Source organism: Ursus americanus, chromosome 33 (genome assembly GCF_024610735.1).
Source record: "Ursus americanus isolate L20-20 chromosome 33, mUrsAme1.1.p, whole genome shotgun sequence".
NCBI classification, from domain to species: Eukaryota; Metazoa; Chordata; class Mammalia; order Carnivora; family Ursidae; genus Ursus; species Ursus americanus.
The window spans coordinates 4,170,737-4,184,938 of record NC_142159.1 but is presented as its reverse complement, the minus strand read 5'-3'; the positions used below and the strand labels follow the sequence as shown (position 1 = coordinate 4,184,938).

The window sequence follows — 14,202 nt, the reverse complement described above, 5'->3', positions numbered from 1 at the left end:
GGTTAAGAACACAACTCTTGATTTCGGCCCAGGTCATGATCTCAGGGTCATGAGACAGACTCCACACCCACTGTGGAGCCAACCTAAGATTATCTCTCTGCCCCTCCCTCACTCGTGCTCTCTCTCCAAAAAATAAAATAAAATAAAATAAAATAAAATAAAATAAAATAAAATAAAATAAAATAAAATAAAATAAAAATAAAACAAAATAAAAATTTCCTGTAAAGAACTCCATGTCCAGATAGCTTCACTGGGGAATTATACGGAATATTTAAGGAATAAATAGTACCAATTCTACAGAAACTTTTCCAGAAAATGAAAGAAGAGTAAAAATTTCTCAGCTCATTTTATAAGGCCAGCATTACTTTGATGGTAAAATCACAGGCTAATATCCCTCATGAACATAGATTCAAAATTCATTACAAAATTTTAGTAGATCAAATATAACAATACATAGAAAGGATAATATATCATGACTCAGTGGGGTTTATCTCAGAAATACAAGGTAATTTAACACTCAAAATCAATCAAGTTATTCACCATGGTAACATACTGAAAACAAAAACCCATATGATCATGTCAATAGTTGTAAAAAAAAAATTGACAAAACCCAGCATTTATTCTTTTTTTTTTTTTAAGATTTTATTTATTTATTTGACAGAAAGACAGCCAGCGAGAGAGGGAACATAGCAGGGGGAGTGGGAGAGGAAGAAGCAGGCTCCCAGCAGAGCAGGGAGCCCGATGCAGGGCTCGATCCCAGGATGCTGGGATCACGCCCTGAGCTGAAGGCAGACGCTTAACGACTGAGCCTCCCAGGAGCCCCCCAGCATTTATTCCTGATACAAATTCACATCAACTAGGAACATAAAAGTATACTTTCACCACTTTCATGCAACATTGCAGTAGACGTTCTAGCCAGTGCAATAAAGCACCCACATTGGAAAAGAAGAAGTAAAATGGGGGTGCCTGGGTGGCACAGCGGTTAAGCGTCTGCCTTTGGTTCAGGGCGTGATCCCGGAGTTCTGGGATCGAGCCCCACATCGGGCTCCTCTGCTAGGAGCCTGCTTCTTCCTCTCCCACTCCCCCTGCTTGTGTTCCCTCTCTCGCTGGCTGTCTCTATCTCTGTCGAATAAATAAATAAAAATCTTAAAAAAAAAAAAAAGAAGTAAAATGGTATTTATTCACAGACGTGATTATAAATAGAGAAAATCTAATGGAATCTACAAAAAACCTCCTGCAATGAATAAGTGAGTTTACCAAGGTTTCAGGATATAGGATCAATATACAAAAAGTAACTATATTTCTATATACTAGCAACAAACAGAAACTGAAATTTTTTAAAACTGCTTCTTTTGGAGGGCATTTTATTTTTTTAAAAAAAAGATTTTATTTATTTGACAGAGAGAGAGAGAGAGAGAAAGCACAGGCAGAGGGAGCAGGAGAGGGAGAAGCAGGCTCCCCACTGACAGGGAGCCGGATGTGGGGCTCGATCCCAGGACCCCGGGATCACACCCTCAGCCAAAGGCAGACGCTTAACCGACTGAGCCACCCACGCACCCCTTGGAGGGCATTTTAAAAACTGAATTTTTAAAATGCCAATTACAATAGCACCAAAAATATGAAATACTGAGGGATAAATGTGACAAAATATGTGCAAGATCTGTACCCTGAAAGTACAACACATTGCTGAGAGAAATTAAGGATGATGTAAATAAAAGGGAAGATATACTGTATTCACGGATCAGTAGACTCACTATTATTAGGCTATCAATTCTCCCCAAATTGAGCTACAGACCCAACATAATCCCAATCAAAATCCCTGAAGGCTTTTTTTTTTTTTTTTTAAGATTTTATTTATTTGACAGAGAGAGAGAGACAGGGAGAGAGGGAACACAAGCAGGGGGAGTGGGAGAGGGAGAAGCAGGCTTCCCGCTGACTGGGGAGCCCAACGTGGGGCTCGATCCCAGGATCCTGGGCTCATGACCTGAGCCGAAGGCAGACGTTTAACGACTGAGCCACCCAGGTACCCCTCCCAGAAGGCTTTTTAGAAATAAATTGACAAGGTGATTCTAAAATTCATATGGAAATATAAAGGACCTAGAATAGTCAAAAAATGTCTGATAACAAAGAACAAAGTTGTAAGATTTACATCATCTGAATAAAAGACTTATTACAAAGCTATACTTATTGGGGCACCTGGGTGGCTCAGTCGGTTAAGCAGCTGCCTTCATCTCAAGTCATGATCCCGGGGTCCTGGGATCGAGCCCCACGTTGGACTCCCTGCTCAGCAGGGAGCCTGCTTCTTCCTCTCCCTCTGCCATTCCCTCTGCTTGTGCCTGCTCCCTCTCTCTCTCTTTCTCAGATAAATAAATAATATCTTTACAAAAAAACAAAGCTATCATTATCAAGACAGTACAATGTTAGGGCACCTGGCTGGCTCAGTCGGTAGAGTATATGACTCTTGATCATGGGTCATGAGTTCAAGCCCCCACACTGGCCTTAGAGTTTGCTTTAAAAAAAAAAAAAAGACAGTGCTGTGTTGCTATAGACAATATATCAATGTAAACAAAACAACGGAACCAAACAGAGTCCAGAAATAGATTCATACACATATAGTTAACTGATTCTCAATAAAGGTGAAAAGCAAGTCAGTGGAGAAAGGACAGAAAAAATATGGTGTTAGCACAACTGGATATTCATATGGCAAAAAACAAAACAAAACCCTTCCATCCATAGCTCCAACCATGCACAAAAACATCCTGGACCTAAATTTGAAAACTTAAAATTATAAAACTTTTAGAAGAAAAGTTAGGAGAAAACCTTTCTAAAATATAATACCAAAAGCATGATCTATAAAGAAAAAAACTGACAAACTGTCTAGACACCATCAAAAATAATATCTGCTCTTCAAAAGACACTGCCAAGAGAACGGAAAGACAAGCCACAGATTGAGAGATTATTTACAAATCAAATAGTTGATAAATGACTTATATGCAGAGTATATATGTAAGAGGATAACCCAGTTTTTTAAAATGGGGAAAAATATAAACAGACACTTTACCAAAAAATATATGAAAGGCAAGTAAGCACATGAAAAGATGCTCCATATCATTAGTCATGAAGAAAATGCAAAGAAAAACCACAATGAACTACTATTACACACCTATTACAATGTCCCAAACTAGACTCACCATACAAAGTTTTGGTGAGAATTCGGAAGACCTAGAACTTTCATATGTTATTAATGGGAATGTGAAAGGGTACAACTGTTTGGAAAAAAAAGTTTGGCAGTTTCTTATAATATTAAATGTATACATATGACCCAGCCATTCCACTCCCAGGTATCCAAGAGAAATTAAAGCATATCCCCATAGGAAGACATTAACACAAATGTTCCTAACAGCTTTATATGTAGCCAAAAATCTAGAAACAATTCAAACATCCGTCAACAGGTGACTAGATACACAAATGATACATCCATGCAGTGGAATACTATTCAGCAATTAAAGGGAACCAACTACATACTATGTAGTATGGGACACACACTACAACAAGGATGAACATCAAAACATGATGCTGAGTGAAAGGAGCCAGACTCAAAGGACTATGTATTACACGGTTCCACCGACACGAAAAGTTCAGACAAGGCAAATTTACAGAGAAAGAACAGATCGGTGGATGCCTGGGGCTGGGAGCGGGAGTAGGGATGGCACAAGGGAAGTTTTTGGGGTGATAGAAATGTTAACAAACTGGATTGTGGTGATAATACACAACTCTATACTTACTAAAATCACTGAATTGTATGCTTAAACGGAGTGAGTTTTATAGTATAGAAATTATACCTCAATAGAGTTGTTAAAAAGAAGAGTATGTATGATTCCACTTATTTAAAAATTCTAGAAAATCTATAATAAGCTAAAGCAGATTAGTGGTTGCCTAGGGATAAGGGAGGGAGTAGGAAGGACAGATTATAAAGGGACAAGAGGAAACTGGGGGTAATGGATATGTTCATCACCATTTTTGTGGTGAGGGTTTTATAGGTACATATACGTTAAAACAAATCAAATTGTGCACATGTACATACAGTTTATGATATGTCAATTACACTTCAATAAAACTGTTTTTTTGAAGTATGGTCTCCATAGAAGAGCAAGCATTTCGGAGTGGAAAGCAGGGGGAGTAACAAAAGAGCCGCTCATAGAACTAAAAATATATATTTTAATGGCCACAAAATTTCTACTTTCCCCTTATTAGACAAACTGCTTCCATTTTTTAATTAAATAAATAGCATCTCATCATTGTGTGTGAAGCTCTTTCTTTATTTAGGAATCGCTGCTTTAGAAGAGATTCCCAGAAACAGAAGAAGAGTATAAATATGTTTAAGTAAGGCAGGCAGATTTTTATTTTTAAAGAAAGAATTTGTCATTTATTATTATTAATTTTTAAAGAAGCAGGAAGAGGAGATATGGAGCAAATTATTTTACTTCAGAAACTACAAAGTAATAATGAAAATTTGTAGAGGATGATATAGGGTTGAAACCTGGGTGAAATTTCCTTGCACTATTTTTTTCTGACACTTGACAGAAATCATAAAAACCAACCTAATTCCAAACTGAAGTCATATAATCATGCCCCAGGTGTCTACACCTGTCTCATCTTCAAAGAAGCTTTATTCAGAATGATGCAAGGCTTCTCTACACATTCTCTTTCTCCATCTCGCATTTCTCCCTCCCTCCTTCTCCCGCTTCTTCCTTCTCCCTTCTTCCCAGCTCCACTTGGGGCTGCCCTCTCCTTATCAAGCAAGCCAACCCAGTGATTAATACCATAATTCAAGATGACCCGAAAAACCTCCATCACCAACAACTGTTTTGAGTATCAGGGGCCTACAGGGCCCACACAGGACGTTCACCCTTAGCAGGGTCATATCACCGTTCAGGTAGGGGGCCCTCCTTGGTACCCAGGTGACTCCTTAATACTAAAGAATGGTTCACAAAAATTGGACTTTCAACACATTTTGATCTGAGACACAATTGTATTAAAGTAAAACAAAAACTACCATTGTCATTAACAAAAATCCTACTACAGTGAAGACCGTGTCTTCCTGCCACAGCAAAGCCAGTGGGGTTTAAAGACACATCCCAACCGGTTCTCAGCAACAGAAGCTGAGGCTGGGGAATAGGGCAGAGTTCATCTTTGCAGTAGTTAGTTACAAAGTTATGACTCCTCATAATCTCCTTGGAGAAACGAAGACCGCCATGAAGTGAGAAAGGGGAAGGGATGACAGGAGTGTTAGATAAGAGAGAGCTGGTTTTGAGACCTTCTTCCCATGGCTCAAGTTGTGCCAGCTAGCAAGGCTCTGTTAACCAATCCACACCAAAACCTTCATCACCTCTTGCTTCCTAAGTTAACAAAATAGCCAACAAACATTTTCAAATTCATTTCACACAGTAAAGGCCAGATAAGCAGATAAAAGAACCAGAATACTTAGATCAGAGCAGAAAGTGAGCAGTTAATGGGAGGAAAAGTAAGGAAAAGGTATTATAGTTCGGGCACTAATAACTGTGAGAAAGGAACAGTACACTTGCAGGGATTTCTGCACACCCACACACAACAAGGACTCAGGCTGCCCAGTTTTTCTCTTGATGCAATGAGCCAGTCATGTAAGGTTAGAATAGGGGAGTGGAGGGTTGGGGTGGCGGGGGCGTTTAGTGTATATACACGCGCACAGACGGTACCGGGAGTGGAGGGTTGGGGTGGCGGGGGTGTTAAGTGTATATACACGTGCACAGACGGTTCCGGAAGAGCACTGGTCACTGAGGGGTAAGAAAGCCACACAAATTATCCAGGCCAGAGGGCTAGAAGGGGGTCTGGGGCTAAACAATTTTTGGTGAAAGTTATTAGCCTCTCTGCTGCTCAGATGACTGAGAATGAGGATCTGGGGAGAACTAGGCCCCGAGGAATTCCAAATATGTCAGGAAATAATAGAAGAATAAATGAACCCCTGGCAAAAATTTCAGAAGCCTAAAGGATTACAGAGAAGATTTTTTAAAAACAAAAACAAAGTGATCAAGCAAAAAACCCTGAAAACCAAACCAAAAACATGGATGACGGGAAACAGAACTGCTTGAGTTTCTGTCCCAGGTTATGCAAGGCTCTTCTCTGTCACTGCCTACACCCCGCACCTCTATCTGCTGGTAAGACGTAAGCTCCAGTTTTAGGTAGAGTCAGCATAAGAATTTTCCTCAGTAAAAAAGGCAGCAGAGAGGTGCCCAAAGCCTCGACTCTTTTAGCCTCTCGGGCTTCTGTCCCACAGAAAGGCACGGGCTTATAGGGGTGGAAATGCTGTGGTTCTCTGGAAACGGAGAGATGGTGGTGGCAAAGAAAGGAGCACCTTAGCCCTCCTAAAGCCAAGCCTTATATGTGGGGGACACCTCACTGCACCTTCATTTCCTGAGCTCAGAGAATAGTCCTCCTCCTTTCACAAAGCTGGGCTGGCAGCCATTTATTGCCAGTGGCTGACCTGCAACAAGCCTTCATGCTTCCCCTGCCAGTAATTCAGAGGTTCGCAGCACAGGAAGGATACAGTATTTAAATGAAGCAGTACAAGCCTCTGTTTCTTCCAGCTGATAAAAGGGAATAAATTGGTGACATTCCTTTCCATTTCTGGAATGGCAAAAGGTTCATAATACCTGCTCTTAGATACAATATGTGTATGTTTCCAAAGGAATAAAGAATGCTACTGATGACCCAATGCCTTTGCAGGATTGCAGGCATCTCAGGCAAGACAAGAGCAATTTAGAATACGATCTCTTACCTCTTTGGATGCAGTGCAGCTTGACCTACCTTAGTGCAAACAGTACAGACTAGAAACCAGTACTGCTAGCCAGCCATCCCTAATTAGAGAAGATCTGCAGTGTATACACTTCCTTCCCTTTCCCTAGTGCATTAAGCAGAAGCTTGAACTGCAAGTCCTCTCCTAAAAGAAATGTCTACCAGTTCATTATTCTGAACGCACAGGTGGTTCTACCACCCTTACAGAGCTATCCATGGCCTTCAGGATAAGAATCAAGCTCCTCGAAGTGGCATATAAGGTCAAACGTAATTTGTCTGGAACTGAAGACTTCACTTTGCCCTATTTTTTAACAGTGCTTGCAGTTCTTAGCAAGGGACGCCAATCTACATGCCTCTGTGCAACACTGCACAAAGGCCCCCTCTCACTCTTGGGGCTTGTCATTCAAGTTCAATGTTCCTCCCTCCATGTCCACCCACTCTCCCTGTGAGACCGTAAAACTCTAGATCCTGTTCACCAGCAGCAATTTATTGCCACTGTCCACTGCAAGTGAACAAGAAGAAAAAGAACTCCCCAGGCCACACAGCCCCAGGATCCTCCTTGCAGGGTACACCTGAATTCTCTAAGGCCCAAATTTGAGTTTTCACCATCTTCCAGGACACTGTCAGGCCTACATAAACCATATTTCTCATTTTACTAGTCTATTTCTCATTTTATTGATCATGACTATCTGCAAGTATGCTGGAGCTGGCTCATCTGGGCTGGCTGTGTCCATGTCTCCCAACTCTGTATTCAGTGATTCACGTTGGCAGCTCCAAACCGGTCACAGTGGTTTTACCTACACCATGGAAACTGGCCATGTCTACAACTCAGGACTTGTTTTTGGTTTTTTTTTTTTGGGGGGGGGATACCCAATAGTTAAACATTTACTACACCACAATGTTTTCCCTAAATGACTTATACTTCCTCTCTTGTGAGACCTTTCTTTTCTTTCTCACCCAAAATTCCATTAAATCACCTTGAATTTGTCTTCCATGATCAAAAGTCACCTAGATGCTCAGTCATTTCATGTTTTGTTCCCTATTCCTCCTGTAGGACAGGCTACAGAATTTGCAAGATACAGTGCATATGAAAATGTGGGGTGCCTTGTTCAAAAAGTATTAAGAATTTCAAGACAATGGGGGCGCCTGGGTGGCTCAGTCAGTTAAGCATCTGCTTTCGGCTCAGGTCATGATCCTAGAGTCCTGGGATCGAGCCCTGCATCAGGCTCCCTGCTCAGCGGAGAGCCTGCTTCTCCCTCTGCCCCTCACCCCGCTCATGTTTGCTTGCTCTCTCTTACTCTCTCGCTCAAATAATAAATAAATTTGAAAAATCTTAAAAAAAAAAAAAAAAGAATTTCAAGACAATGACAGCAGAGCATTAAACTGAGAAAAGGACCTTTCTAAGTGTCTGGACTTGTACAACTGCACAGGTGCCACGCCCATAAAGTGGTCCCCAATCCCCTATTCTTAACTGTGAGCGTGCCCTTCCCTGAGGATACTATTTCCCATGTATCTCCGCAATATGAGGGCTCCTTACTCTCCCATACTTCAGGATTGAAGGTGGGTTCGTATTTTATTTGCTCCCCTCCCCAATGCACTTTGCCGACCATTCCTCTTCTAGCTTTTCTGTAAAACCTCTCCCCTCTGCCATCTTGGTGCACTTCAACTCTCACCACAACTGTCCTCTCCCCACTGCTTCCCTCCTCCTCCTGCTCTGCTGAGGGCTTTGACATCTAGCTCTCAAAATTCCTCTTTACCCCAAGTCCCTGCCTAAAGAGTAATAGGGTTAAGAGGACAGACTCTGGATAGAATCAGACTGCCTGGGTTCAAGTCCTGGTACTACCATATACTAGTTATTGTTGCCTTGGCCATGCTCCTTAACCTCTCTTTTCCTGAGTTTCCTCGTTTATAAAATAGAGATGGTTAATAGTACTTCATAGGGTTTCTTGTATGGAAGTGTTAAAACATGTCAAGGGTTCAGAATGGTACCTGGCACATAGTGAGTGCTCACTCAGTAAACATTAGCTATTGCTATTGCTATCATCATCATCATCATTAAAGTCTTTCTCCATGTCTACGTGGAAAATTCATGTAACATGTATTTTGAGCTTCCTGAGTTCTTTGGGCTCCTTGTCTCCAATCAATTCCTACTCTACTCTGCCTCAGCAACCCTCCTCCATAGCTACACCTAGATCCTATAATCACCAGAACTTCTCCACCAACAAAAACTTAAATGCAAATATCCCATCCCCTGATGACTACTTCCAGTCTTCCAGAACACACATTTATTTGTGCTGCCGATGTCTGCCTCCCATGATGGAACCTCTGATTGCCAAACTCCTCTATCATATCTCTGTCAGCCCCTCCTACATCTTCTTGTAGTCTCTCCTTAATCCACTCTCTTGACAATAACTTCAATTTCCACACCCCGATTTCTTCCTGCACAAGACTGGCGAAGTTCCAAGCTTGGGTAAATCAAACTAGCAGCCCTTTCTTGACAGGGCTGCTGAGAGCTACTGTGGAGACTCACACGACTGCAGAGGTCACTACCACTGTGATAAATGTGTAATCTCCCTCATCAGTGCTACCACCAATCTATTTCCTTACTTGCTCGGCCATTTCCTACCCTTCACGATGGCTATTTCAGATCTTTATCACTCTCTCCAAACCTCTGATTTTCCTGCCCACTACCTACCTGTGCCCACTCCACCTACCTCTGCTTCTACTCTCAGGAAATGATCTACCCCACTTCAGAAGAACAGGCATGTGACTAGAACGACCACAATTTCCTCCTACCAAACCTATAAACCCACCTTAGCTACACCTATATTTACCCATTTCTTCCTTCCTATCATGACGAAGATGTCTCTCCTCCTGCTTCAGGCTAATGTCAGTCCTCTGTGTGCTGGATTATAACCCGCTTGCCCTGGAAGGCAGTGGTTCTCAATGTGTGCGTCTCAGACCAGCAGCACTGGCACACTCCAGGAACTTGTTGCAAATGCAAATTCTCAGGCCCCGCTCCAGACCTACTAAATCAGAAACTCTGGAATTGGGGCCCAGCAATCTGTTTGTAACAAGGCCTCCAGGTGATTCTGATGGATGCTAAAGTTTGAGAACACTGCTCTAAGGAATTATTTGTTGTCTACCCCCTTTCCTGTATCTTCAGGGTAATGGTTCCCTTGCCTGAAGAGCCTCCTATCTAATTCCTCCACATACATTCTTGCCCCTCTCCAATCTATTCACCACACAGCAACATATCTGATCAAGTTATCCCCTGCTTAAAATTCTTTAATGACTTCTCACTGATCTGAAGATAAAGACCAATGTCTTAAGAAGGCCTTAAGGCTCTCCACAGCTCACAAGCCTCCTCTTTCACCTCTGGCTCACTTTGTTGAATAAGACCAGCCTCTCTCAACTTCCTGATCTTGCCATGCTCTAGGGCACCCAACAAACTTTGAAACTGTTCTCTCTCTGACTAAAATACTCTGCCTGCTTCTTTTCCAAACTCTTTCTACATCAAGTCTCAACTTATACTTTCTTTACTTAGGGTACCTAACCTTACCCTTTAGTCTCAATGAGGTCCCTGTTAGATGCTCTGATATAACTCTGCACTTATCCTCTCAAGCCCACATCAAACTTACAATTATTTAATTATTATAAATGTATTGTCTGTTTTCCTCGCCAGAGCATAAGCTCCGTTGGCGCAGAAATCATGTCTACCTTGTTTACTATAATATCCCTAGTGTTTAGCTTTGAATAATACCTTGCAGATAGTAACTGTGCAATAAATATCTGCGAACAGACTGAGCCTTTCCATACACTGTGCCTCTGTCCAGATGTTTTTTACTACCTTTAATCTCCCAGTGAAATCTGACATATCCTTTGAGAAATAAATTAAAGATGGTTGCCAGAGGGGAGGTGGGTGGGAGGGATGGGGGAAATGGATGAAGAGGATTAAGAGTACCCTTATCTTGATGAACACTGAGTAATATATGGAACTGCCGAATCACTATACTGTATACCTGAAACTAATCTAACACTGTATGTCATCTACACTGGGCTTAAAATTTCAAAAAACAAGATTATAATCTGGTGTAGGTAATAAGCACTTAAAGAGAAAAAAGAAATACATTAGAGGTTTCTGTGAAGTCTTCCCTACACACACACCACCTGCCTGCTCAAGTGAATCACCTCCTCTTTTCTGTTCCTACTAAATTGTGTACATAACTCTACTAATGCAATAATTACACACTACTGTAAATACCTACCTTTGTGTCTGAGTCTCCACTAGCCTGTCAACTCCCTGAGGGCACGGACCACATCTTGTTCACCTTTGTATCTCTAGTGCTTAGAAAAGGACCTCACGTCAACAAGAGATGTCTAAATGTTTATGGGCGTATTAAACCTAAGACTATGTCTCTAATATTGCACTGAAAGGGTTTTTCCCTAATATTAAATCTGGGTTCCAATTCTAGGTTTCTTATTCATTAGCTGCACGATCAAACTGTTTAACCTCTTTGGACCTCGGTTTCCTCACTAGGGAAATGGGGCTAATAATACCAACTTGGAAATACTGCTATGGAAATTAAACCAAATGACACCGTATAACAATTAGCACACAGAGTGCCTGGCATGTAGTAGCCTCCCCACTCTGGCTTCAACTTGACAGAGACAACTAGGACAAAACAAATACAAAAATAAGTCACAGCAATCAAGGGAGGCTGAGCACAGAATGACTCATTCCTTTTAATCATTTGCCTAGGAAGATCAACAATGAAGAAACATAATAAGCAGAATAAAATCTACTGGTGGTAACCCCCTTGGCATATAAAGCTTGGTAAGAACTCACCCCAGAGACGTCTTGGCTAATGGCCACATCTGGCTCCCTAGCTCAGTAGGTCAGGTCTTAGTCTGTGGTGCCAGGAATGGCTACTTTGACTGGAATAGAAACTACCTCATAAGGAATGCGTTTACACGTGGGAGATGGGGAAGAGGGAGGAGAGCTTGAGTGTAACCACATCTATCAAGTGTTTTGCAATCTGGCAGAAAATACTGTGGAATCATTAGTGAAGACAGACACCACACAACTGTACTTACCTGTAGCCAAGAACCACCTTAGACTAGATAACGAGCAGATTTCTGCTTTTACTGAAACGATGGTCAGACTTGCATGCAGTGAACATCTCTGAGGTCCAATTATGCTTGTACATCTGGGCAGCACCCACAAAGATGACACCAGGCAGCTTTATACAGACACTCCTCAGCACAGAGTGCTGCCCACAAGCACCAGCTTCACTGCTCATGTGTGCCAAATGTAAAAGCAGATTTAACAGTTTCTCTGCTCCTTATTCATAATGTGCTTACCTCTGCAGAACCACTGGTGTTCAGATAACCTACTTCCTTGGAGTCATTCATTTCAGAACGCTGTGTCACTATATGTGTAGTTACTTCTTCGCTGGGACTCTCTCTCTTCCAAAGCTTCTTAGGTAAGCTCTGATGGTCACTGGAAGATACAGTGGGTCTGAGTGGAGCTCTGGGTGGACTCTGTCTCCTCCAAGATGTCCTGCTCCAACCTAGCCCCAGAATATGTGGTACATCATCTTCAGGTGGAAAGCCCAAATCATCTGCAGTTTGGAATTTTTTTAAAAACACCAGCATGGAATTAGAAGAGTCTGTCCTAAAAGTGCGACAGCTCTGGGGCCTGCTGCAGTTGGCCTGAATACACATCCCTTCTAACCACCAAACGGCATGGCAGGCAGGGTCCTGGCAGCAGGCAGCCCAGCACAACTGGAGAGAGGGGGTTCCTTCAAGAAGCCGGAGGTGATTTTCTCCCCCAGATCTCAGGCCAACTCCAAATTCTGTCTTCGCCTGCTGGCACCTGCTCTCACTGGCATCTAAAAACAAGGAATGAAAACATTTTAAGATGTAATAAAAACAGACTACTGCTCTGTAAAGAGCCCTGAACACCAACATTTAAGGCTATTTTGAAGACTGGTTTTTAAGAGGGTGGGAAAGCTGTCTAGTAAGTGGAACAGAAGAAGCAAAATAGAGTGTTTTTTGGCTCAGGATACTTTAGCTTATAGAAGTACTGTTCCACATTCATCACTGGTTCCCCTTCTCAATGAGTCCGTTTCACACAGACCTTTTATACACAACTCCAGTTCATGAAACAGAAAAAAAAAACAAAACAGCTATTCTGATAGAAGCGTATGGAGGGACAGGGGAGGGGGTCCCACCACTTGACCTCCCACTCACGTCCTAGCATTTCTCAGGGACAGTGTGACCACTATGGGACCAGAAGAACGGGTAGCGAAACTGGATGGAATAACAATCCCCCCTCCGGAACCAGCAGCAACGCAAACTGCGTACTCTTAACCTCTCACAGGTTGGTTATAGGTTCATCCGTTTTCTAACCAATTGTTTGCCAGAGTCAGGCAGTTTTGCACACCTGGTATCAGCCAGAGCAGTAGTCAGATTACCAAGAAGTTGAATCATGAGCCGGGTTCTGCTAGAATGAACTTTCTACTGACAAGCCACGTCATGGTAAGAAATAAAGGAACAGAAGTACAGCAGTAACCTACCGGGTTAACATAAATAACAAGGTCCAAAATTCTAGCTAATGTTGCTTCTGGATAAACTTTTGGACTATTGAATTAGTTCAGGAATGGCATTAATTTTCCTGAAGTATTACCTCACGTCTGTTTTTTTATATGTAGAAAAGTCAAAGCATGTTCTAAATGAAAGCCGTTATACAGAGTTCATTTTAAGGTCTTAGTTATATAGGTACATATATATATATATATGTGTGTGTGCACCCAACCACAGTCAGGGTTATAGAGGCCAAAACCAGGGAGAGGCAAGACAGGTGCCTTAGGCACAAAATTTAAGGAGGTGCACACTCTCAGGGTCATGTAAGTGCAGAGTTAGCTTACCCGACCTTGAGAGCGAGCACGCCCTTAAATTCTGTGCCCTAGGTGTCTCTTTCTTCACCCTAGCCCTGGCCCTGGAATTAGAATGTAAAATATATTCTAAAATTATATACAGTAGGGGTGCCTGGGTGGCTCAGTCAGTTAAGCGTCTGACTCTTGGTGTCAGCTCAGGTCATGATTTCAGGGTCGTGAGACTGAGCCCCATGTGGGCTCCATGCTCAGCATGGAGTCTGCATGAGATTCTCTCTCCCTCTGCCCCCCACCCCCACTCTCTCACTCACTCTCTCTCTCTCAAATAAATAAATCTTTCTAAATAGTTACATACAGAAAATATGCAGTAGAATCAAAACACCGAAGACGTGGATAATCATGTCCGCATGTACACAGAACTGAAAGGGGGCTCTGACTAACCAGAGCAACAACGTGATAATCAGCCAAAGCC

The 14,202-nt window shown here is 42.2% G+C and overlaps 1 protein-coding gene across 3 annotated transcripts in view; it reads right to left on the bottom strand.

The window, feature by feature from the left end:
- The window catches only part of KIAA0319L (KIAA0319 like), an 88,670-nt gene that overhangs the window by 46,992 nt on the left and 27,476 nt on the right, over positions 1–14,202 (bottom strand). For all 3 annotated transcript variants that reach the window (XM_045782590.2, XM_045782591.2, XM_045782589.2), the window contains exon 3: positions 12,196–12,725. In XM_045782590.2, coding sequence (XP_045638546.2) covers positions 12,196–12,725 — 530 coding nt within the window. The remainder of the gene's footprint in view (positions 1–12,195; positions 12,726–14,202) is intronic.